General features: G+C 37.6%; 1 protein-coding gene across 5 annotated transcripts in view; it reads right to left on the bottom strand.

Moving 5' to 3' along the window:
- Positions 1 to 1,016: 1,016 nt before the first annotated feature.
- The window catches only part of CLGN (calmegin), a 109,432-nt gene continuing 87,899 nt past the window's right edge, over positions 1,017 to 22,549 (bottom strand). For all 5 annotated transcript variants that reach the window (XM_055550648.1, XM_055550645.1, XM_055550644.1 and 2 more), the window contains exons 8-15: positions 20,278 to 20,467; positions 8,759 to 8,872; positions 8,487 to 8,637; positions 6,694 to 6,909; positions 5,324 to 5,449; positions 4,541 to 4,700; positions 3,225 to 3,325; positions 1,017 to 1,314 (exon numbers count right to left, since the gene is read on the bottom strand). In XM_055550648.1, coding sequence (XP_055406623.1) covers positions 1,234 to 1,314; positions 3,225 to 3,325; positions 4,541 to 4,700; positions 5,324 to 5,449; positions 6,694 to 6,909; positions 8,487 to 8,637; positions 8,759 to 8,872; positions 20,278 to 20,467 — 1,139 coding nt within the window. In that variant the 3' untranslated portion in view covers positions 1,017 to 1,233. The remainder of the gene's footprint in view (positions 1,315 to 3,224; positions 3,326 to 4,540; positions 4,701 to 5,323; positions 5,450 to 6,693; positions 6,910 to 8,486; positions 8,638 to 8,758; positions 8,873 to 20,277; positions 20,468 to 22,549) is intronic.

Genomic DNA, 22,549 nt, shown 5'->3' with positions numbered 1-22,549 from the left:
TCTACTATAATGCACTTCTGTAACTTCTAGTACTTACAGTCATCCCTTGGTGTCCATGGGAGATTGGTTCCAGGACCTGTGGCAGATATCAAAATTCACAGATGCTCAAGTCCCACAGTTGACCATCTTTATCTGCAGATTCTGCATCGGAGGATTCAACCAACTACCTACTGTGGAGTACTGCAGAATTAATTGGAGAAAAAATCCACATACAAGTGGACCCATGCAGTTCAAACCTGTGTTGTTCAAGGGTCAACAGTATTTTAAAAGAGGAGCAATAGTCTGTCTACCATAGAGGGAGCTTTAAAGCTAGATAAGACAATAGATTTGAATTTGTTGGAAAAAAGATAAAAATACAAAACATGATGATCGATATCTATCAGCCACTAGAATCTCTTACTGATCAGACCCCAATAATAATTTACCTATTAAAGTAGGTATTGTTTAAAAAAAGAAAAAAAATGCTTAAATTTTGTTTTTAAGAGCAATGTAGGCATAAGCAATCTTGTGAATAGGGTAAGCCATTCTGGCATAAAACAACTATAACAACTTGAAAAATAGCTGTACACCATTTCATTTTGATAAACCTCATCTCTGTATTCAAATGTAAATATGCTGCACTATTAACCAGCAATTCTATGAATGATAAGACACATTTCTGTTTTGTTGACTGGCGGGCAACAAAGCACCTCTTTAAAGTGAACAGTGGACCGTAATTATAACTTGACACAAACTGGGTAAGCGCGGGTCACACACAGCACTTTCAATCGCTGGTAGAACCAAACAGCCATACAGAAGCTTTATTGCGATCAGCTCTGTACAACAGAACACTCACTTATACTATAGAACTACCAGGTATATTGTAGTATAGCCATTTAGGGGAAATTCCAACAACTGACTTGTCCCATAGCAGTAAAGCAGCGTGCTGCATCTTATTTTGTTCTGTAGAAACCAAAACTTTCTCCAAACTATGAAAACTGTGTAACCTCTAATGATAAAAATCTCTTAAAATCTGATATGTAACGTGCCACTTTTCTTTTATTCTAAATTCAAAGACCAGGTAACTTCAAAGGTTTTTCATTTCTGAAAAAGAAGATTAAGAGAAATGTCTGAAAGAATAACATTGCTAGATAGTAGAAAAGGGGTGTGCAGGTTGACTCAAGCGTAGTTCTGGCACACGGACTTGAGAATGCCAACTTGCTCTCTCAGGAGTGAAAAATACTTGAATACAGGTTACTCCTTCCGTACTCTTCTTTTGCGTACTGACTTTATTGGCCCATCTCCAGATCCTGTGCTCTCATCTGCCTCTTTCATCTAGGAAAAAACATGAAAATGTTTATTTTCAGACAGTAGGCAATGAGTAGACAGTAGTATATAAAATATTTCTTATTTTAAAATACATGTATTTCTAAAATACATGTTTCTAATCAAATGCTTTACACTAATTAATGATCGGTCAAAAACATGTATATAAACTGATGTGTTTCAGTTTGTTCATCTTTTGCCGTGACTGCATTTTTAGAGTAACTCTGCCTGTCAGATATGCATCTGACAAGGGATAATGCTAACAGCTCAATTCATGATTTTATCTCATGATTTCCAACTTAATCTAATGTCATGGTTAATTAAAGGCTGCATAATGTTTTCATTGTGGATAGTAACCACTAACTATACCATCACAATGTCTCTGTAATAATGAACTGCTGCACTGGTTTTACAGAGACTTTTCCAGAACTTCTGGCACATTGTATTTGATAAGAATTAGGAGAGAGGAAAGGGAAACATCAAACTTATGGTTTGGGTTTTTTCTATTCTTTAACTCGTATCCTTCCAGAATAATCATCTGTACATAAATTCAACTTGTATAACAAATAACGGAGGTATTATACAAAATGAAATGAAAATCAAAGCATATATGTGTGTGTATGTATATACATAAATATACATGTGTGCTTTGAGAGAGCATGGTTTTTAAGTCAACTGTTTCATCAACTATTAAGTTTCATCAACTATTAAGTTAAAAGTACTTCTCAAGGTTATACTATATAAAAATTGATTTATTTTAGCTCACTGACAAATGCATAAAAGATTAAAAGACTGGAACATGGAATTAATATGCTTTTAAAGGTACACAAAATATTTTTTTACAAAGCAAAATATAACAAGTGTTCCACATATAACTACAAGTATTATTATTAAAAGTATAACAGAGGGAAACAAGGACTATGTAAAACTATGTTCTGGAAGAAACTTTCTTCACCCAGGTCCCTCTCAATAAAGATATTCGTAATGATCCCCCAAACCCATTTAAAAACTCACAAGACAGTTAAGACTAGTAACCAGGCATATGTACAGAATAAGCTTTAGAAAACATTTAAAACAATAAAAACAGATATTTGGGTGATTTCTTCAAGCAGACAAAACAGAATGTTTGTTTCATCATACACAACAGTCCAGGCATCATGGACATTTACCCTGCCTGACTCTAAGCTACGAGAGTGATGGGGACAGTGACTCTGTCGGGTTAAGATTATGCAGCTCTCAAAAGGCCAGAGAAGTAGAGAAAACAGGCTTTTGGGGGGTATATAGTAGGTTAAAAAAAAGAGAAAAAAAAAAGAAACCTCTGGTTCTGAATTATACCCTGGATGATTCTGATTTCATAACTGACTATAAAAAAGGGCACTGTGGAAAGTTTTATTATACATCAGGATGTGGGAAAAAAGGGCAGACATATCAAGTTAATGAAAAAAACGAGCTTAAAGATTTGAGAAAAACACCACTATTAGACACAGTGCTCCACTAGCCAATGAATGAAATCCTTTAAAATTTTACAGTAAATATAAATGTGACAGAATGTTTTCACAATGTCTATAAAGATGACTGCCTTATAATAAGCATAATTACCTCTTAAATATTCAGTTGGTCTGCTTATTACAACTTTCAACAAAACACTTTAATAAAATTTTGTTTTTAAACAGATGTAGCTATTTTGCAAACCAAAGGCTTATTTATACTATTTCATTGGCATTAGGAGGATATAAATTAGTTTTTTCATGCTTTCCTTATGGATACATTTTATACCAATATGTATGCTCTTAAGAAAGCTGGGAGAAAATATGGCAAAAAATTCTTCACAAACGAGATCACTATTTTTATTAAAATATTTCTACAGACTAACAATCATACGTAGAAACTAGTTTATTTTCTGTTAAAGAGATGCTTACCTCGTCCTCTGATCCAGACTTATTGGATTTATTGCCTTCTTCTTGTCCTTCTATAATTTCAATTTCTTCTTCACTCTTTTCCTCAGGTTCACCTTCCTCTTCTAGAATTTATTAAACAGATTTTATTCAACGCAAAATACTCAATGAATTAGAATTTTTCTACTTAAAAGTATTAAAAGTGGAGGAGTACATTTAAATTCCAATATATGAAGGCAATTTCTTCCATTAGACATTCTTGAAAATTAAATACAAGTACTCGTTATTTTACCACAACTCACTGGAAAAGACCCTGATGCGGGGAAAGATTGAGGGTGTGAGGAGAAGGGGACAACAGAGGATGAGATGGTTGGATGGCATCATCGACTCAATGGACATGAGTTTGAGTAAGCTCTGGGAGATAGTGAAGGACAGGGAAGCCTGGCGTGCTGCAGTCCATGGGGTCACCAAGAGTCGGACATGACTGAGCGACTGAACAACAACAATAAATATATCATCATATCTGAGGAAAGGGGCAGGTTTAAAGAATTTTAAAGCATTCAGTCTATGTGAAATGAAAATCAAAGAATATATGTGTGTGTATGTATATACATAAATATACATGTGTGCTTTGAGAGAGCATGGTTTTTAAGTCAACTGTTCCATCAATGATTAAGTTAAAAATAGTGCTCAAAATATAATGCAGGTTATAAAGGGCTCATTCTGGAGCCTGGCTTGGGACATCTGGCAAACATCAATAGTTTTACTGCTACCTAGATGTATACAAGGAAGTCTCACTGGAGAGGTACCAAAAAGCCGCAGTTGTCTTCAGTTCTAACATCTCCTGGAGTTTAGTTGAGGGCAGGAGGGGACACACGATTCAGCAATCCTCTGAAGAGACTAAACTACTGGTTTGATACGTAAACTATCTGATGAACAACAGCCCTTGGTGTGGGTTTTGTTGCTGCAGTCACCTGTCTTAAACCAATTACTCTTCCCCAGAAGCTGTGATCTGTGCCTCCCATCTCATCCCTGGAGGCAAGAAAAACCCTTGCAAAAAGCTATGACATATGGGATTGATAGCTGCTAGATTCTGAAGCAACTGAACAATTCTGACAACTCTTTCTTCCTAGAAGACAGAACGCATACACTGGATGTCTGCTCAGGTACAATCCAGGCAAGGATGGTACTCGTCTTCACCACAGTCATGCACTCACGAGGATTCAGATGGTATAAATCTGACAGCAGACAAGTGCAACAGCTAGTGTTTCCCTCTTAATCTACTGTTCTTAATGAGCTCTGCCCAGGGTCCCCTTTATATATCGTCATCACTGGCCTACCTTTTTCAACAATTTCACCATCACTTTGCTTTTTTTCCTCTTCCAAGTCAACTGGCTTCTCCAGGGCTGCTTTCTCTTCCTTCACTTCCTGCTCCAGTGCTCCCTTTGTTTGTGGTTTACATATGTCCAGTTTTTTGAAAGCCACATCTTCATATTTTTTCTGTGGTAGTTTAACACAAGCTATTTTTACTAAAAGCAAAGCACTGTTTTTTAAAAAAACATTTTCTTTTTTTGCAATGACGGATATCACACACACACTGAAGAACTGATGCTTTTGAACTGTGGTGTTGGAGACTCGTGAGAGTCCCTTGGACTGCAAGGAGATCAAACCAATCCATCCTAAAGGAGATCAGTCCTGAATATTCATTGTAAGGACTGATGCTGAAGCTGAAATTCCAATATTTTGGTCACCTGATGCGAAGAACTGACTTATTTGAAAAAAACCCTGATGCTGGGAAAGACTGAAGGCAGAAGGAGAAGGGGACAACAAGAGGATGAGATGGTTGGATGGCATCACTGACTTGATGGACATGAGTTTGATCATGCTCTGGGAGATGGTGATGGACAGGGAAGCCTGGAGTGCTGCAGTCCATGGGTTTGGAAAGAGTCAGACATGACTGAGCAACTGAACTGAACTGAACTGATATCATACATGGTGAACAGTAAAAACTTATATAGGAAATTTAGTTTATTACTTTTAAGAACCACTGACTCCATTTATAGAACTCCTAAACACTAAGAGATTTTTTTTTTTTAATGTTGAAGGAAATTCATTTTCTTTACCTTTTCTTTTCTTGGCCAACAAAATGAACCAATTAATGCTACTGGAAGCGCTGCTGTCAAGAGGTAAATGAACCAAAGCCACGGGCGCTCTTCAGTAGCCGACATCAATTGTTTGAATATACTAGGCTAAAAAAGAAATAAGCACAAAAAGGCAATTCAGATTTTATAAACCTTCATTCATAAATATAGCCTACAAAAACAAAAAAAGTTATTTCACCTAGGTAGTTTTCTACTAAGGAGTCAAATTTATAAGACAAAAAATATTTTCTATTTTATACTTTGTGAAGTTTAAACAATCTTTAAAAAAAATGTTTATCTGGCATGCCAGTTCTTAGTTGTAACATGTGGGATCTACTTCCCCAAGCAGAGATCAAACCCAGGGCCCCTGCACTGAGAGCACTGAGTCCTAGCCACAAGCCACCAGGGAAGTCCCTTAAACAATCTTTAATTATTCACATGCATTGCAGTTTGACACTTGGTAGTAGAAGATACATTATATTATACAAGTGAATATTGCTAATTCTCCAGCAAGAATTAGGACAGTTTCCTTTTCTGGTAAGTTTCAGGATAGTACTATGCTTCATGGATGTATTATTTGGTTCATTTACAAGTAAATTCTCTAACTCATTCTGTACTAAAAAAAAAAAAGTCAACCTAAGAATAGCTATGTTTTTTCTTATTTCTTAACAAATTTCACACACAACCTTCAGGAAGGAAATTGTTTTCCTTATTAAAATGTTTTAGTTAAAAGAGTTTCAAAATGAGAATCCTTTTACCTTTATTTACTCTTTTGAGGTTTTTGCTAATATTCAAAGAAACCTAATATAAGGTACATTTTTCTTTATGGTAATTGGTTTTAAAGATAGATTCTCCAAGATGTACTGTGTTGAAATATTTAGCTTAAGCTTTCCTAAGTAGTGTTAAGATTTGGGGGAAAAAACTAGAACATAATAATTAAATTTTAAAAATTTCTGTACTCCTCTAAGTGAAAAGTAGTTAAAATGAATAAAGATTTAGATTTCTGTTCCCACTTAGGCCCTAAACTGATAAGGTGACAAGGTATTAAGTCTCATTTCTAACAGTAGTAATAACCGTCTCATTTCTATAAACATCAAAAGGCATTCAATCCATTTATGTTATCATAATCTAATAAATGAAATGAAGACTTACATATATATATATAATTCACTATATAGTTTATAATGAAGTTATATCATAATTTGGTGAAGCTCATATTCTGTCTACATAGATTTAAATATGTTTCTTCATCATTTAGTAATTATTGTACCTATTTACTCATCAAAAGGCCATCTGTATAACCTATAACCAGGACCATACCCTGTTATTATCATATGCTAAATACTGTGTACCTCATTAGCGTTTTCTATCAGTATCTTCACTCCCCAACCATCTGCAGCCCAGCGGTCTGCTACTTCCTTTTGTGAACAGATAATAAAATTATCAAAGTAGATATCAGAGGTCATGGACCAAAGCTCTAAACCAAGAGCACGGAAAGAAGTCAGAAGAAATGGGTGATTGTCTTCAAAATAATCTGGATTAGGAATTTTTCGAGGACTCCAGATACCCTGGAAAAAAAATAATTTAAATACATTTTCACACAATAATTTCATTATAAGTGTTACTCAAGAAGCAGTTGCTGTTGAATGAAATTAGCAATACTAACTGGGAAAAAGAAAACTTTAACTGATAATTCACTAGAAATAAAATCTTGTTTCCTCTTATCCTATATATGATGTTACCTATGAATAATACTGACTTTAAACTCAGTGAAAAAGCAGAGTGAACAATCCCACAGGAAATTGAGTAATTAAATTTCACAACTGATACTATATTAGATGAGTTTCTTTTTTTACATTTAGTAAAGATACTCAAGGCACGATATCATTAAAATTGCTCAAATCAAAGAGATTACTGTATGGCAAAAATGGAACCATGTTTTTTAACATACACTTATGATGGGCATCAATAGTCACTCATGGTTGAATCACAGAACAACTATTCAACAGAGAACTTCCATTAAGTCTTAAATGATTAAAGTCAACCAAATCAAATAAACTGGACAATGTGTTCACTCACTGACTCATTCTGCCATCACCTACGACTATTCTGTGCCAGGCACTATGCTATATGCTCTGCTGTGATAATCAAGGCAGACGTGGTCCCTGCATCATGGTGTGTAAAGTCTAATGAAGGAAAGATAGATCTCAAACAAAAAAGTTACCAAAATAATCATTCTATGAAGAAAAACTACAGTGAGCAAAGAGAGTCTATAACTGTATATATATAAAATAAATGTTAGAAAATGTCAATGAATAATTAGATAAAACTATAGCATTAAATGGACAACATAAGGACTTCTACCCCAAAAGCTAAGTATCAAAAAAATCTGTTTCATATTAGGAAAAAAAATTCAATTTTAATAAAACCTGAGAGTAAGGAACACATTATTTAAGCACAGACTTCAATTACTAAAATGTATAGTGTGAGTCCTCTTGATGAGAACTCAATTCTTATATTTAATCCTAAAATAAAATATTCCAAAGTGATCAACTGATTACTAAGGAAAATAGTATGAAGAGATTTATCTTTAGTTATTAGTTTTATTACCCCAGAAAATTAAAAGATGCTTTACTTAAAAAAAATTATTTATTTATTGTCTGCGTCAGGTCTCTGTGGCTGCACTGACTTTCCCCTAGATGTGGCAGGTGGGGAGAACTCTCTAGTTGCAGAGTGCAGAGTGGAGAGAACACTGTGGTGGCCTCTCCTGTTGCAGAGCACGGGCTCCTGGGCACACAGGCTTTAGCAGTCGTGGGTCCCGGGCTCTAGCGCACAGGCTCGGCAGTTGTGGCATACAGGCTTAGCTGCTCCCCGGCTTGTGAGATCTTCCCTAACCAGGGATCAAACCTGTGTCTCCTGCACTGGCAGGCAGATTCTTTACCACTGAGCCGCCAGGGAAGCAAGCCCCACTTTACTTTTTAAACATAAATTGGTTGGAGTCTATTTTCTTTGACTTCAGATAGCTAAGGCACATTATTACAAATCAAATTTCCTCAAGTTAACATTATTAATAACTAGATGTATAACAGAAATCGGCACAGAATTTTAAAAAGTTTACTGTGGGATGGGAGTAAGTGGTTATTACCTGGTAGTTCGGGTTATCTATCATTGGCGGTCTCCATATTCCTTTGTATTTCGGGTTATCTATCATGGGAGGGCTCCATTCACCACACCCAACCCGACATGCTGGGTTAGAAATATGAGGTGCCTCCCATTCTCCATCCATGTCTTCATTCCTTAGGGTATCAGAACAAAGCACATGGAGTAACCTCAAGACTCTCCTGTCAGTCATATCAATGGTAATGAAAGAACATGGAAGAAACAAGAAACTGACATCTGAAGGTGAAGAATGCTTACCAGTCAAAGGGTTTCTCAGCATTAGGATCAGGAATAAATTTTGGTTCATTATCAAGCCAGCCATCAGGTTTAACAGCACTTGAATCTTCTATTTGGGCAGGTTCACTTTCATCCCTGTAAATACAGTATTTTATGCTAATTACTGATTATTCAAACAGTTAAAAATGCAAGTTACAGAATTCAGAAGGTACCAATGGGCACTTCCTACCTCTGTGAAAAGCAGAGAAGCAAAAAGTAAAGGAGAAAAGGAAAGATACACCCATTTGAATGCAGAGTTCTAAAGAACAGCAAGGAGAGATAAGAAAGCCTTCCTCAGTGATCAGTGCAAAGAAATAGAGGTAAACAATAGAATGGGGAAGACTAGAGACCTCTTCAAGAAAATTAGAGATTCCAAGGGAACATTTCATGCAAAGATGGGCACAATAAAGGACAGAAATGGCAGGGAATTAACAGAAGCAGAAGATATTAAGAAGAGATGGCAAGAATACACAGAAGAACTATACAAAAAAGATCTTCATGACCCAGATAATCACGATGGTGTGATCACTTACCTAGATCCAGACATCCTGAAATGTTAACTCAAGTGGGCCTTAGGAAGCATCACTACAAACAAAGCTAGTGGAGGTGATAGAATTCCAGTTGAGCTATTTCAAATCCTAAAAGATGATGCCATGAAAGTGCTGCAGTCAATATGCTAGCAAATTTGCAAAACTCAGCAGTGGCCACAGGACTAGAAAAGGTCAGTTCCCATTCCAATCCCTAAGAAAGGCAATGCCAAAGAATGCTCAAACTACTGTACAGTTGCACTCATCTCATACGCTAGTAAAGTAATGCTCAAAATTCTCCAAGCCAGGCTTTAACAACATGTGAACTGTGAACTTCTAGATGTTCAAGCTGGTTTTAGAAAAGGCAGAGGAACCAGAGATCAAATTGCCAACATCCGCTGGATCATCAAAAAAGCAAGAAGAGTTCCAGAAAAACATCTATTTCTCTTTATTGACTATGCCAAAGCCTTTGCCTGTGTGGATCACAATAAACTGTGGAAAATTCTTAAAGAGATGGGAATACTAGACGACCTGACCTTCCTCTTGAGAAATCTGTATGCAGGTCAGGAAGCAACAGTTAGAACTGGACATGAAACAACAGACTGGTTCCAAATAGGAAAAGGAGTACGTCAAGGCTGTATATTGTCACCCTGCTTATTTAACTTATATGCAGAGTACATCATAAGAAACGCTGGGCTGGATGAAGCACAAGCTGGAATCATGATTGCCGGGAGAAATATCAATAACCTCAGATATGCAGATAACACTACACTATGGCAGAAAGTGAGGAAGAACTAAAGAGCCTCTTGATGAAAGTGAAAGAGGAGAGTGAAAAAGTTGGCTTTTAGCTCAACATTCAGAAAACTAAGACCATGGCACCCAGTCCCATTCAGATATGATCAGATCAGATCAGTCACTCAGTCGTGTCCGACTCTTTGCAACCCCATGAATTGCAGCACGCCAGGCCTCCCTGTCCATCACCAACTCCCGGAGTTCACTCAGACTCACGGCCATTGAGTCAGTGATGCCATCCAGCCATCTCATCCTCTGTCGTCCCCTTCTCCTCCTGCCCCCAATCCCTCCCAGCATCAGAGTCTTTTCCAATGAGTCAACTCTTCGCATGAGGTGGAGTTTCAGCTTTAGCATCATTCCTTCCAAAGAAATCCCAGAGCTGATCTCCTTCAGAATGGACTGGTTGGATCTCCTTGCAGTCCAAGGGACTCTCAAGAGTCTTCTCCAATACTACAGTTCAAAAGCATCAATTCTTCGGCGCTCAGCCTTCTTCACAGTCCAACTCTCACATCCATACATGACCACAGGAAAAACCATAGCCTTGACTAGACAAACCTTTGTTGGCAAAGTAGTATCTCTGCTTTTGAATATGCTATCTAGGTTGGTCATAACTTTCCTTCCAAGGAGTAAGCATCTTTTAATTTCATGGCTGCAGTCACCATCTGCAGTGATTTTGGAGCCCAAAAAAATAAAGTCTGACACTGTTTCCACTGTTTCCCCATCTATTTCCCATGAAGTGGTGGGACTGGATGCCATGATCTTCATTTTCTGAATGTTGAGCTTTAAGCCAACTTTTTCACTCTCCTCTTTCACTTTCATCAAGAGGCTTATGAGTTCCTCTTCACTTTCTGCCATAAGGGTGGTGTCTTCTGCATATCTGAGGTGATTGATATTTCTCCCGGCAATCTTGATTCCCGCTTGAGCTTCTTCCAGCCCAGCGTTTCTCATGATGTACTCTGCATATAAGTTAAATAAACAGGGTGACAATATACAGCCTTGACGAACTCCTTTTCCTATTTGGAACCAGTCTGTTGTTTCATGTCCAGTTCTAACTGTTGCTTCCTGACCTGCATACAAATTTCTCAAGAGGCAGGTCAGGTGGTCTGGTATTCCCATCTCTTTCAGAATTTTCCACAGTTTATTGTGATCCACACAGTCAAAGGCTTTCGCATAGTCAATAAAGCAGAAATAGATGTTTTTCTGGAACTCTCTTGCTTTTTCAGTGATCCAGTGGATGTTGGCAATTTGATCTCTGGTTCCTCTGCCTTTTCTAAAATCAGCTTGAACATCAGAAGTTCACGGTTCACATATTGCTGAAGCCTGGCTTGGAGAATTTTGAGCATTACTTTACTAGCATGTGAGATGAGTGCAATTATGCGGTAGTTTGAGCATTCTTTGGCATTGCCTTTCTTTGGGATTGCAATGAAAACTGACCTTTTCCAGTCCTGTGGCCACTGCTGAGTTTTCCAAATTTGCTGGCATACTGAGTGCAGCACTTTCACAGCATCATCTTTTAGGATTTTAAATAGCTCAACTGGAATTCCATCACCTCCACTAGCTTTGTTCGTAGTGATGCTTTCTAAGGCCCACTTGACTTCACATTCCAGGATCTCTGGCTCTAGGTCAGTGATCACACCGTCATGATTATCTGGGTCATGAAGATCTTTTTTGTACAGTTCTTCTGTGTATTCTTGCCATCTCTTCTTAATATCTTCTGCTTCTGTTAGGTCCATACCATTTCTGTCTATCGAGCTCATCTTTGCATGAAATGTTCCTTCGGTATCTCTGATTTTCTTGAAGAGATCCCTAGTCTTTCCCATTCTGTTGTTTTCCTCTATTTCTTTGCATTGATCGCTGAGGAAGGCTTTCTTATCTCTTCTTGCTATTCTTTGGAACTCTGCATTCAGATGCTTATATCTTTCCTTTTCTCCTTTGCTTTTCGCTTCTCTTCTTTTCACAGCTATTTGTAAGGCCTCCTCAGACAGCCATTTTGCTTTTTTGCATTTCTTTTAAACAGTGGAAACAGCGGCAGACTTTATTTTTGGGGGCTCCAAAATCACTGCAGATGGTGATTGCAGCCATGAAATAAAAAGACACTAACTCCTTGGAAGGAAAGTTATGACCTACCTAGACAGCCTATTAAAAAGCAGAGACATTACTTTGCCAACAAAGGTCCGTCTAGTCAAGGCTATGGTTTTTCCAGTGGTCATGTATTCATGTGAGGGTTGGACTATAAAGAAAGCTGAGCACCGAAGAATTGATGCTTTTTAACTGTGGTGGCAAGAGTGAACGTCAACATTTTAGGAATCAGTAAACTAAAATGGACTGGAATGAGTGAATTTAACTCAGATGACCATTATATCTACTACTGTGGGCAAGAATCCCTTAGAAGAAATGGAGTAGCCATCATAGTCAACAAAAGAGTCCGAAATGCAGTACTTGGATGCAATCTCAAAAACGACAGAATGATCTGTGTTCGTTTCTAAGGCAAACCATTCAATATCATGGTAATCCAAGTCTATGCCCCGACCAGTAATGCTGAAGAAGCTGAAGTTGAACGGTTCTATGAAGACCTACAAGACCTTTTAGAACTAACACCCAAAAAAGATGTCCTTATCATTATAGGGGACTGGAATGCAAAAGTACAAAGTCAAAAAACACCTGGAGTAACAGGCAAATTTGGCCTTGGAATATGGAATGAAGCAGGGCAAAGGCCAACAGAGTTTTGCCAAGAGAACGCACTGATCATAGCAAACACCCTCTTCCAACAACACAAGAGAAGACTCTACACATGGACATCACCAGATGGTCAACACCGAAATCAGATTGATTATATTCTTTGCAGCCAAAGATGGAGAAGCTCTCTACAGTCAGCAAAAACAAGACCGGGAGCTGACTGTGGCTCTGATCATGAACTCCTTATTGCCAAATTCAGATTTAAATTGAAGAAAGTAGGGGAAACCACTAAACCATTCAGGTATGACCTAAATCAAATCCCTTACGATTATACAGTGGAAGTGACAAATATATTTAAGGGACTAGATCTGATAGACAAAGTGCCTGATTGACGAAGGTTCCTGACATTGTACAGGAGACAGGGATCAAGACCATCCCCAAGAAAAAGAAATGCAAAAAAGCAAAATGGCTGTCTGAGGAGGCCTTACAAATAACCATGAAGAGAAGAGAAGCAAAAAGCAAAGGAGAAAATGAAAGATATACCTATTTAAATGCAGAGTTCCAAAGAATAGCAAGGAGAGAGGAGTCATGTAAGGTAGTCATGTATGCACGTGAGAGTTGGACTATAAAGAAAGCTGAGCACCGAAGAATTGATGCTTTTGAACTGTCATGTTGGAAAAGACTCTTGAGAGTCCCTTGGACTGCAAGGAGATCCAACCAGTCCATCCTAAAGGAGACCAGTGCTGGAAGGACTGATGTTGAAGGTGAAACTCCAATACTTTGGCCACCTGATACAAAGAGCTGACTCAGTTATAAAGACCTTGATGCTGGGAAAGATTGAAGGTGGGAGAAGAAGGAGATGACAGAGGATGAGATGGCTGGATGGCATCACTGACTCAATGGACATGAGTTTGAGTAAACTCCAGGGGTTGGTGATGGACAGGGAGGCCTGGCGTGATGCAATTCATGGGGTCACAAAGGGTTAGACACGACTGAGCAACTGAACTGAACTGAACTACAGAGTATGTTAGACTTTGTTTTAGTTCACTTAAAAACTCATTCATCTTTTTATATTATTTGTTGAAGTAATAATATTTTGGCTCTATTGAGTTAAATAAAATATATTATTAAAATTAAAAAGAAACCATTCATCAACAAACATATACATGTCAAGACTATTCTAGGAGCTCTGTTTTATATAAATACATATCTGCTTTATTCTTAACAGTTTCATAGTTTTCTACTTTGTGAATAAATAATAATTTATCTATTCTCTAGGATACTTAGTGTTTCCCAAAACTTACTATAACAAATAATGCTACAATTAATATCCTGGAATATATTAGAAATTAGTAAGAAATTAGTTGTCAACTATATGAATTAAAAATTTTTTCCAGTTTCTCATGCATTTTTATGTAGTTTATGGTGGGGTTTTTTGTCATAAAAAGTAATTTATTTTCATGTAGCTGAAATTTATTAATATTTTCCTTTATGATTCTTCAATTTTATGCTATATTTGGAAAGGTCTTCCCTACTCCAATATTATTTTTTTTAAACTCCCCATATTCTGGTAATTTTTATATTTTCATTTAAAAAATAACATTTAGAAAGTAAGCTCCAAAGTATATAAACATAGTCAGAGTAAGTACAGAATAGAATTACTAATATAATTTTCATCTTTCAGAAAAGCAGGAATTTTATCTAGAATTTACATTATGCTTTTCCAAACAAAACTTGAATAATAGACTGAAATAATTTATATATGTGAAAACTGAGTAACAAAACTGAAATAATCAACTGTATACATGGAAACACTTGTACTTTCCTGATATCAATATTATCTGAAGGTCTCTTAGGGCTCAAAGTAACCTGAGTTTAAAATTTAAGGGTCTTTTAGTACTTTATAAAACAAATTCTCACAGATTTCACCCATCATAATGAGACTGGTATATACAGTTTTTCTCTTTAAGGGCAAACCTATGTCCCATCCTTACTCTTTATAGGCAGACAAATATGAAGCAGTTAGAAACTACACACATACGAATATAGTCCTATCTTTTCTGACACCATGAATTCATGGAAGTGATACACTGGTAAGTGACTACTTTTTTTTAAAGATACTGTTATTCCTATTTTGCACAAGTTACTTCTCTCTTTTACTATTTTCCTGAAGGTAAAGACATTTTCATTGCTAACCAGTATCCCTCTTTATTTACAAGAGTTAATAAGGTAACACTTGGTTTTCCAGGAGCAACATTCTATGCTTTCAATAGGTGGTAACCTCAGTGTTTACAAACAACAAGAACTTGAATAGGAATAGACACTTTCCAAAGTGAGGTACACAGAGAGAAACTGGTTTAAAACAATGAATAGATCCTCAGTGACTTGTTTAACAACCGTAAAGCAGTCTAACACATTTTTCAGTGCCATCTCCTCAAAAGAGATGGGGAGGCATACACAAATACTTAGAAAAATAGTGGCCAAGTGTTACCCATTAGCAGTATAACATTATTTGAGAGTAGGCTGACGTGGGGTAGCTCCTCTTGGCCGTGCTTGTGCGCCCTCGCAGCCTCCCGCATCCAGGGTAAGGAGCAGCGGCTGCGCTTTGCTGGAGCAGCCGTGAAGAGATACCCCATGTACAAGGTAAGAGAAACCCAAGTAAGACGGTAGGCGCTGAGAGAGGGCATCAGAGGGCAGACAGACTGAAACCACAATTACAGACAACTAGCCAATCTGATCACATGGGCCACAGCCTTGTCTAACTCAATGAAACTAAGCCATGCCCTTGGGGCCACCCAAGAGGGGCGAGTCATGGTGGAGCGGTCTGACAGAATGTGGTCCACTGGAGAAGGGAATGGCAAACCACTTCAGTATTCTTGCCTCGAGAACCCCATGAACAGTAGGAAAAGGCAAAATGATAGGATACTGAAAGAGGAACTCCCCAGGTTAGTAGGTGCCCAATATGCTACTGGAGATCTCCAATACTTTGGCCACCTGATGCGAAGAGCTGACTCATTGGAAAAGACCCTGATGCTGGGAAAGATTGAGGGCAGGAGAAGAAGGGGACGACAGAGGATGAGATGGCTGGATGGCATCACCGAGTCGATGGACATGGGTTTGGGTGGACTCTGGGAGTTGGTGACGGACAGGGAGGCCTGGCGTGCTACGGTTCATGGGGTTGCAAAGAGTCGGACACGACTGAGTGACTGAACTGAACTGAACTGAGACTGAAATACGTTTAAGACGTGCACTGCAAAACCTAGAGCAACCAGTAAAACAACAGACTAGAGAGGAAAAGCCAAAAGGCCAATAGAAAGAAAAAACAGAAGGCTCAAAAAACTAACTCAATTCAAAGATAGTCAGGAAAAAAATTTTATAAAAAGCCACAAACTATATGGGACAAAGAGAAAACAAACAGCAAGACAGCAGGTTTATATCTAACTGTATCAATAAGTGCATTAAATGTAGATGATTTAAAACATTCCAATTTAAAGGCAAGACCCAAATACAGTTGACTACAAAAAAATCACCTGAAAAATAAAGGCATATACAGGTAATGCTTAAAATCCTGCAAGGTAGGCTATACAATACATGAATCGAAAACTTCCAGATGTACCAACTGGATTTATAAAAAGCAAAGGAACCAGAAATCAAACTGCCAACATCCACTGAATCATAGAAAAAGCAGGAGAGCTCCAGAAAACCTTCTACTTCCACTTCAGTGACTATGCTAAAGCCTTTGACTGTGTGGATCACAACAAACTGGAAAATTCTGAAAGAGATGGCAATACCAGACCACTTTACCTGCCTCCTCAGAAACCTCTTTGCAGGTCAAGAAGTAGAACTGGACATGGAACAATGGACTGGTTCAAAACTGGGAAAAGAGTACATCAAAGGCTGTATATTGTCACCCTGTTATTTTAACTGATATGCAGAATACATCATGTGAAATGCCATACTAGAAGAATCACAAGCTGGAATCAAGATAACAGGAGAAATAACAGCAACCTAAGACATGCAGATGATACCACTTTAATGGCAGAAAGCAGAGAGGAACTAAAGAGCCTCATGATGTGGGTAAAAGAGGAGAGTGAAAAAGCTGGCTTGAAACTCAACATTCAAAAAATTAAGATCAAGGCATCCAGTCCCATCACTTCATGGCAAATAGGTGGGGGAAAAGTGGAAACAGTGGCAGGTTTTCTTTTCTTGGGTTCTGAAATCACCATGGACAGTGACTGTAGCCATGAAATTAAAAGATGCTTGCTCCTTGGAAGAAAAGCCATGACAAACCTAGACAGCATATTAAAAAGCAGAGACATGACTTTGCCTACATAGTCAAAACTATGGTTTTTCCAGTAGTCATGTATGGATGTGAGAGCTGAACCATAAAGAAAGCTGAATGCCGAAGAATCGATGCTTTTGAACTGTGGTGTTGGAGAAGTCCCTTGAATAGCAAGGAGATCAAACCCATCCATTATAAAGGAAATCAACCCTGAATATCATTGGAAGGACTGATGCTGAAGCTCCAATATTTTGGCCACGTGATGTGAAGAGCCGACACACTGGAAAAGACCCTGCTGTTGGGAAAGATGGAAAGGCAGGAGGAGGAGAAGGGGGTGTCAGAGGATGAGATGGCTGGATGGCATCATCGACTCAATGGACGTGAGTTTGATCAAACTCCGGGGGATAGTGAAGGAGCCAGAAGCCTGGCATGCCACAGTCCATGGGGTCACAAAGAGTCAGATACAACTTAGCAACTGAATAACAACAACATACAGGAGAAGGCAATGGCACCCCACTCCAGTACTCTTGCCTGGAAAATCCCATGGACGGAGGAGCCTGGTAGGCTGCAGTCCATGGGGTCACCAGGAGTCAGACATGACTGAGTGACTTCACTTTCTCTTTTCACCTTCATGCATTGGAGAAGGAAATGGCAACCCACTCCAGTGTTCTTGCCTGGAGAATCCCAGGGACGGGGGAGCCTGGTGGGCTGCCGTCTCTGGGGTCACACGGAGTCGGACACGACTGAAGCGACTTAGCAGCAGCAGTAGTAGTACAGGTTACAGGTAAATAATGGAAACTAATATTCAGTGGAACTATGATTAAAAAAATGGGAGTGCTGATCTAGTATCAGATAAAGTAGATTCCAAGACAGAGAGTACTTATGAGTTTACAAAGAAGAACATTTCATAATAAAAAGGTCAGTTCCTCAAGAGGTCATGAAACACTGTGAATTGATCTAGTGATCTAGACCTTCAAATTACACAAAACAAAACAAATAGAACTCAAAGGAGATAAAGACAAATCTACAATCATAGTTGAAGACTTATTTCCTCTTCCCAATAAGAGAACAGGCTGAAAACCATTAGGAATATAAAGGCTTTAGAACAACACTATCAACCAACCTGATATAAGTGACATTTGTAAATGCTTTCTGACAACAACAGAATTATATTGGGAGTTAAAGTGAAAATTATATCTGGAAAATCCATAAATAATTGACAGCAAAGAGAACACTTTAAAAAATATGTGAATCAAAAAAGAAATCACTAGGGAAATTATAAAACAGTATGAATGAATGTTCTCAGAAATAGTAGATATTTGTGGAACATAGTTAAAGCAGTGCTGAGAGAAAATTTACAGCTGCTTCTATCAGAAATTATTTTCTACCTTAAAAAAGCAGAAAAGGGAAGCAAATTAAGTCCAAAGTAAGAAGAACAGAAAAAATGCCAACAAAAACTAAAACAAAAGCCCGTCCTCCAAACAGCTCAATAAAATTGATAAACCTGTAGCTAAACGTATCAAGAAAAAACTTGATAAACTTGATGCAGAAAAGAAAGAGGGGATATAAATATGGACATTAAATGGATGCCAAGAGTAGAACAATTAGACATCCATATTTTTGAAAATTAATCTTGATTTATATCTCATACTACATGTAATAACAAACTTTGAACAGAGTTTTACTCAAAATTATTTGTCTAGAAAACAAAAAATCTTTGTCACATTTAGGCATAATATCTCCAGTTCAGTTCAGTCACTCAGTCGTGTCCGACTCTTTGTGACCCCATGAATCGCAGCACGCCAGGCCTCCCTGTCCATCACCAACTCCCGGAGTTCACTCAGACTCACGGCCATTGAGTCAGTGATGCCATCCAGCCATCTCATCCTCTGTCGTCCCCTTCTCCTCCTGCCCCCAATCCCTCCCAGCATCAGAGTCTTTTCCAATGAGTCAACACTTCGCATGAGGTGGCCAAAGTACTGGAGTTTCAGCTTTAGCATCATTCCTTCCAAAGAAATCCCAGAGCTGATCTCCTTCAGAATGGACTGGTTGGATCTCCTTGCAGTCCAAGGGACTCTCAAGAGTCTTCTCCAACACCACAGTTCAAAGGCATGAATTCTTCGGCGCTCAGCCTTCTTCACAGTCCAACTCTCACATCCATACATGACCACAGGAAAAACCATAGCCTTGACTAGATGAACCTTTGTTGGCAAAGTAATGTCTCTGCTTTTGAATATGCCATCTAGGTTGGTCATAACTTTCCTTCCAAGGAGTAAGCATCTTTTAATTTCATGGCTGTAGTCACCATCTGCAGTGATTTTGGAGCCCCAAAAAATAAAGTCTGACACTGTTTCCACTGTTTCCCCATCTAGTTCCCATGAAGTGATGGGATTTAGGAAGATGCAAAAACCATGAATTATCAAATATTAACAAACCGGACTTCATAAAAATTTAAAACTTCTGCTCTCTAGTAAAAAAATCATGACAAGCCCCAGAGTGAAAGGCAGTGTTTGCATCCTGCTGCTGCTGCACGTGTGCTCACCATGTCTGACTCTTCTGCAACTACACGGACTGTAGCCCACCAGGCTCCTCTGTCCATGGGATTTCCCAGGCAGGAAGACTGGAGTGGGTCGCTATTTCCTTCTCTAGAGCATCGTCCCAATCCAAGGGTCGAATTTCTGTCTCTTGCGTCTTTTGCCTTTGCAAGCAGATTATTTAATGTAATGTAATGTAACTAGTGTCTCCTGGGAAGATGAGTGCATCCCATATAGTTTTATAAGATGCTGAGGATTTGGCTATTTAAAGCCAACTAATCATTAACTGCAACGACCACAACTATGTAAAATATGCACAAACATACATAAAGATCAAACTGGAAATAGAAATTAAAGTGCTGGTGCTTTAGACTCATGGCATTTTTTCCCCACAGCACTGAAAGAATACAAAATAAAATATACATATTGGAAGTATACATTTTATATATATATATATGGGAAAAGGGAACAAAATTAATTAAAATTAAGATAATTAAAAGGTAGGAAGTGTAAAATCCATTTCAGAGAAGTATTTCTTCTAAAAGTCAAAATAAGTATTTCTGATGTTTAAAAGAATATGTTTCATTGGTTGTAAATGTCACTTATATGTTACATTTTATTATGTCACTTACATGTTACATTTTATTACTTTGTGCCAAACAGTGCTTTGCTACTGAATTCTTTGCTTACCAGTCTTCTGGTTTGACAGCAGAAGCATCAGGGATTTTTGCTCTTTCATCCCAATCATCAGGTTTTTTATCATTGGGATCTTCAATTTCTTTGGGAGGATTGATAGGAGGAACCACATCCTCTAGTAGGCTTCCTTTGTTTACAACTATCTGATCAATTAATACTTCAAATGTGTCATCTGGATTCATCACTAGGGACCAATTTAAACATATTACACTTATCATAATGATAGACATGTTAAAGATAATCTTCTAAATAAAAAAACTACCCTAAACTTCATGGGTAAAATTTTCTCTCAAGCAGAATAGAGGAATTAGCAATGTATTAAATCAAAATATGCAAAAATCACTAGATATAATGTTTTCTAAAACCAAACATAAAATTTTAATAATAAAAATTTAATAAAATGCTCCATTACTTCTCAAACACAAAAATACCCAATTGCTAACTGAATTTAGGACTCACATAACCATTCAGCTTTAGTCTTTTATAGTTACAGAATACAACCCAATCTTCACTATTTTAAAATAATTTTTTGAAACGACCTCAAACTTTAAAAGTTGCAAGTACATATAAAGAACTTCACTTTTTCTTGAATTACTTGAGAGTAAGTTATTGACCTCGTTCATATCATCCCTGAATGTTTTAATGCACATTTCCTATAAACAAGGACATCCTTCTATATAACCTTAATCTAGACGCCAAAACCAGGAATTTAACATTCACACATTCCTATGATCTAGAAATCTATTAAACTCATCGGCATTTCATTCCTACATTGTAGTGTAAAATATCTTAAGGATGATTGAAAACACTCCAGCTCATGCTCTGGTATGCTGTTTCAAGATAAACTCTAGCTCTTTAAAAGTTACCACATCAAAAGTTTCGTAAGGACTCCCATGATTATAAAAACAAAAGGAAAGCTCTCTCCCCCTTCTATAAACAAGGGGTGGGGAGTCACTGAGCCCAATTTTTATCTTTGGAAAGAATGGTAGATAAAAAGTAACAGCTTAACATTTGCCTTTAGCAAGTAGGTTAAGGAGGCGCAGCGCAGTGGTGGCTTCGCTGCTAGGTCGTGTCCGATTGGCCCTGGAGCGGGAAGCCGCTTCCTTCTCCAAGGGATCTTCCCCACCCAGGGACAGGACCTGGGCCTCCTGCATGGCAGGCTGATTCTTTACCAGCTGAGCAACCTGGGAAGCCCAGTAAGGAAGTAGGAGCTGTCAGTAAATGTCAGGATGATTCTGACTTAACTAGCTATGTAGACAACCACTTTCTGAAAAAACATTACTGAAGTAATCTCCAGAGGTTTTCAGTCACAACAATGCCAAATTGTTTATATCAACATCAAATATTGCAATTTATATACAAATTCAAATAATGCAAATGAAGACTCAGTGTTTCCCCTCTTCTCTTTTTTTCTCCACCATTTTCTATTACAGCTGAGACTATAAAACTACACTAAGGAAAAAAGCACAACTAACAATAATAAGATCTTAAATGCAAAAATGTACTAGACTCTAATTCAAAAAAGGCATTTCTCAAGAAAAAACCCTGAAAGAGTATTTTCTGACTCAATTTTGCAACTGAAGTATTTTAAAATTACAGTAAATCCAAAAAAAGCACATGACAATTACATCACTTTGACATCTTTGTCAAAAATCTTTAGCCAAAAAACTTTCTGTTTAGAAAACGGCTTTAAATATTCTAAATGAATTCACCACAAAAGGCACTGGATTATAAACTCTTTTTAAGGGAGTCTGTAAGGTTCTTAGAACAACTACAGAATAATGTTATGAAAATATAATACAGAAAGGTTTTTTAAAAGGAAGAAATTCCTTTAAAAGTGGATAATCCTAACACAACAAACTTTTTGTGTATCATAGTAAGAAAAGCAAATGTTTTAAGAATTTGCTTGAATTTTAATTCCAGCTCTACCAATTACTTTTATTTCCTAGGGCAAGTTACTTAAATTAAGGCAAAATAAAAACTGCTCACCTCACATGACTGTTCTAAACAAAGAGCCTAGCACAGAGCATGGTGCCTATCAGGTGATTAATAAAAGTTAAGACTTTTCTAAGTTTGGTTTTGTTTGCATAATTTGTCTAGTGGCCATCAGAATGCACCTCCAACTTTTCTTTCTTCCCCCATTTTAATAGTATAAGCTGAACATTTTCATAGTTATCTTTTTGTATTGTACTGCATAGAAAGAAAACCACTACTGCAACATTTGAGCTGCTTGCAATTTACAGTATATTTTCACACACAGGTCATT

This window comes from Bubalus kerabau, chromosome 16 (assembly GCF_029407905.1).
Source record: "Bubalus kerabau isolate K-KA32 ecotype Philippines breed swamp buffalo chromosome 16, PCC_UOA_SB_1v2, whole genome shotgun sequence".
Classification (NCBI taxonomy): domain Eukaryota; kingdom Metazoa; phylum Chordata; class Mammalia; order Artiodactyla; family Bovidae; genus Bubalus; species Bubalus kerabau.
This window is presented reverse-complemented; position numbering and strand designations above follow the sequence as displayed.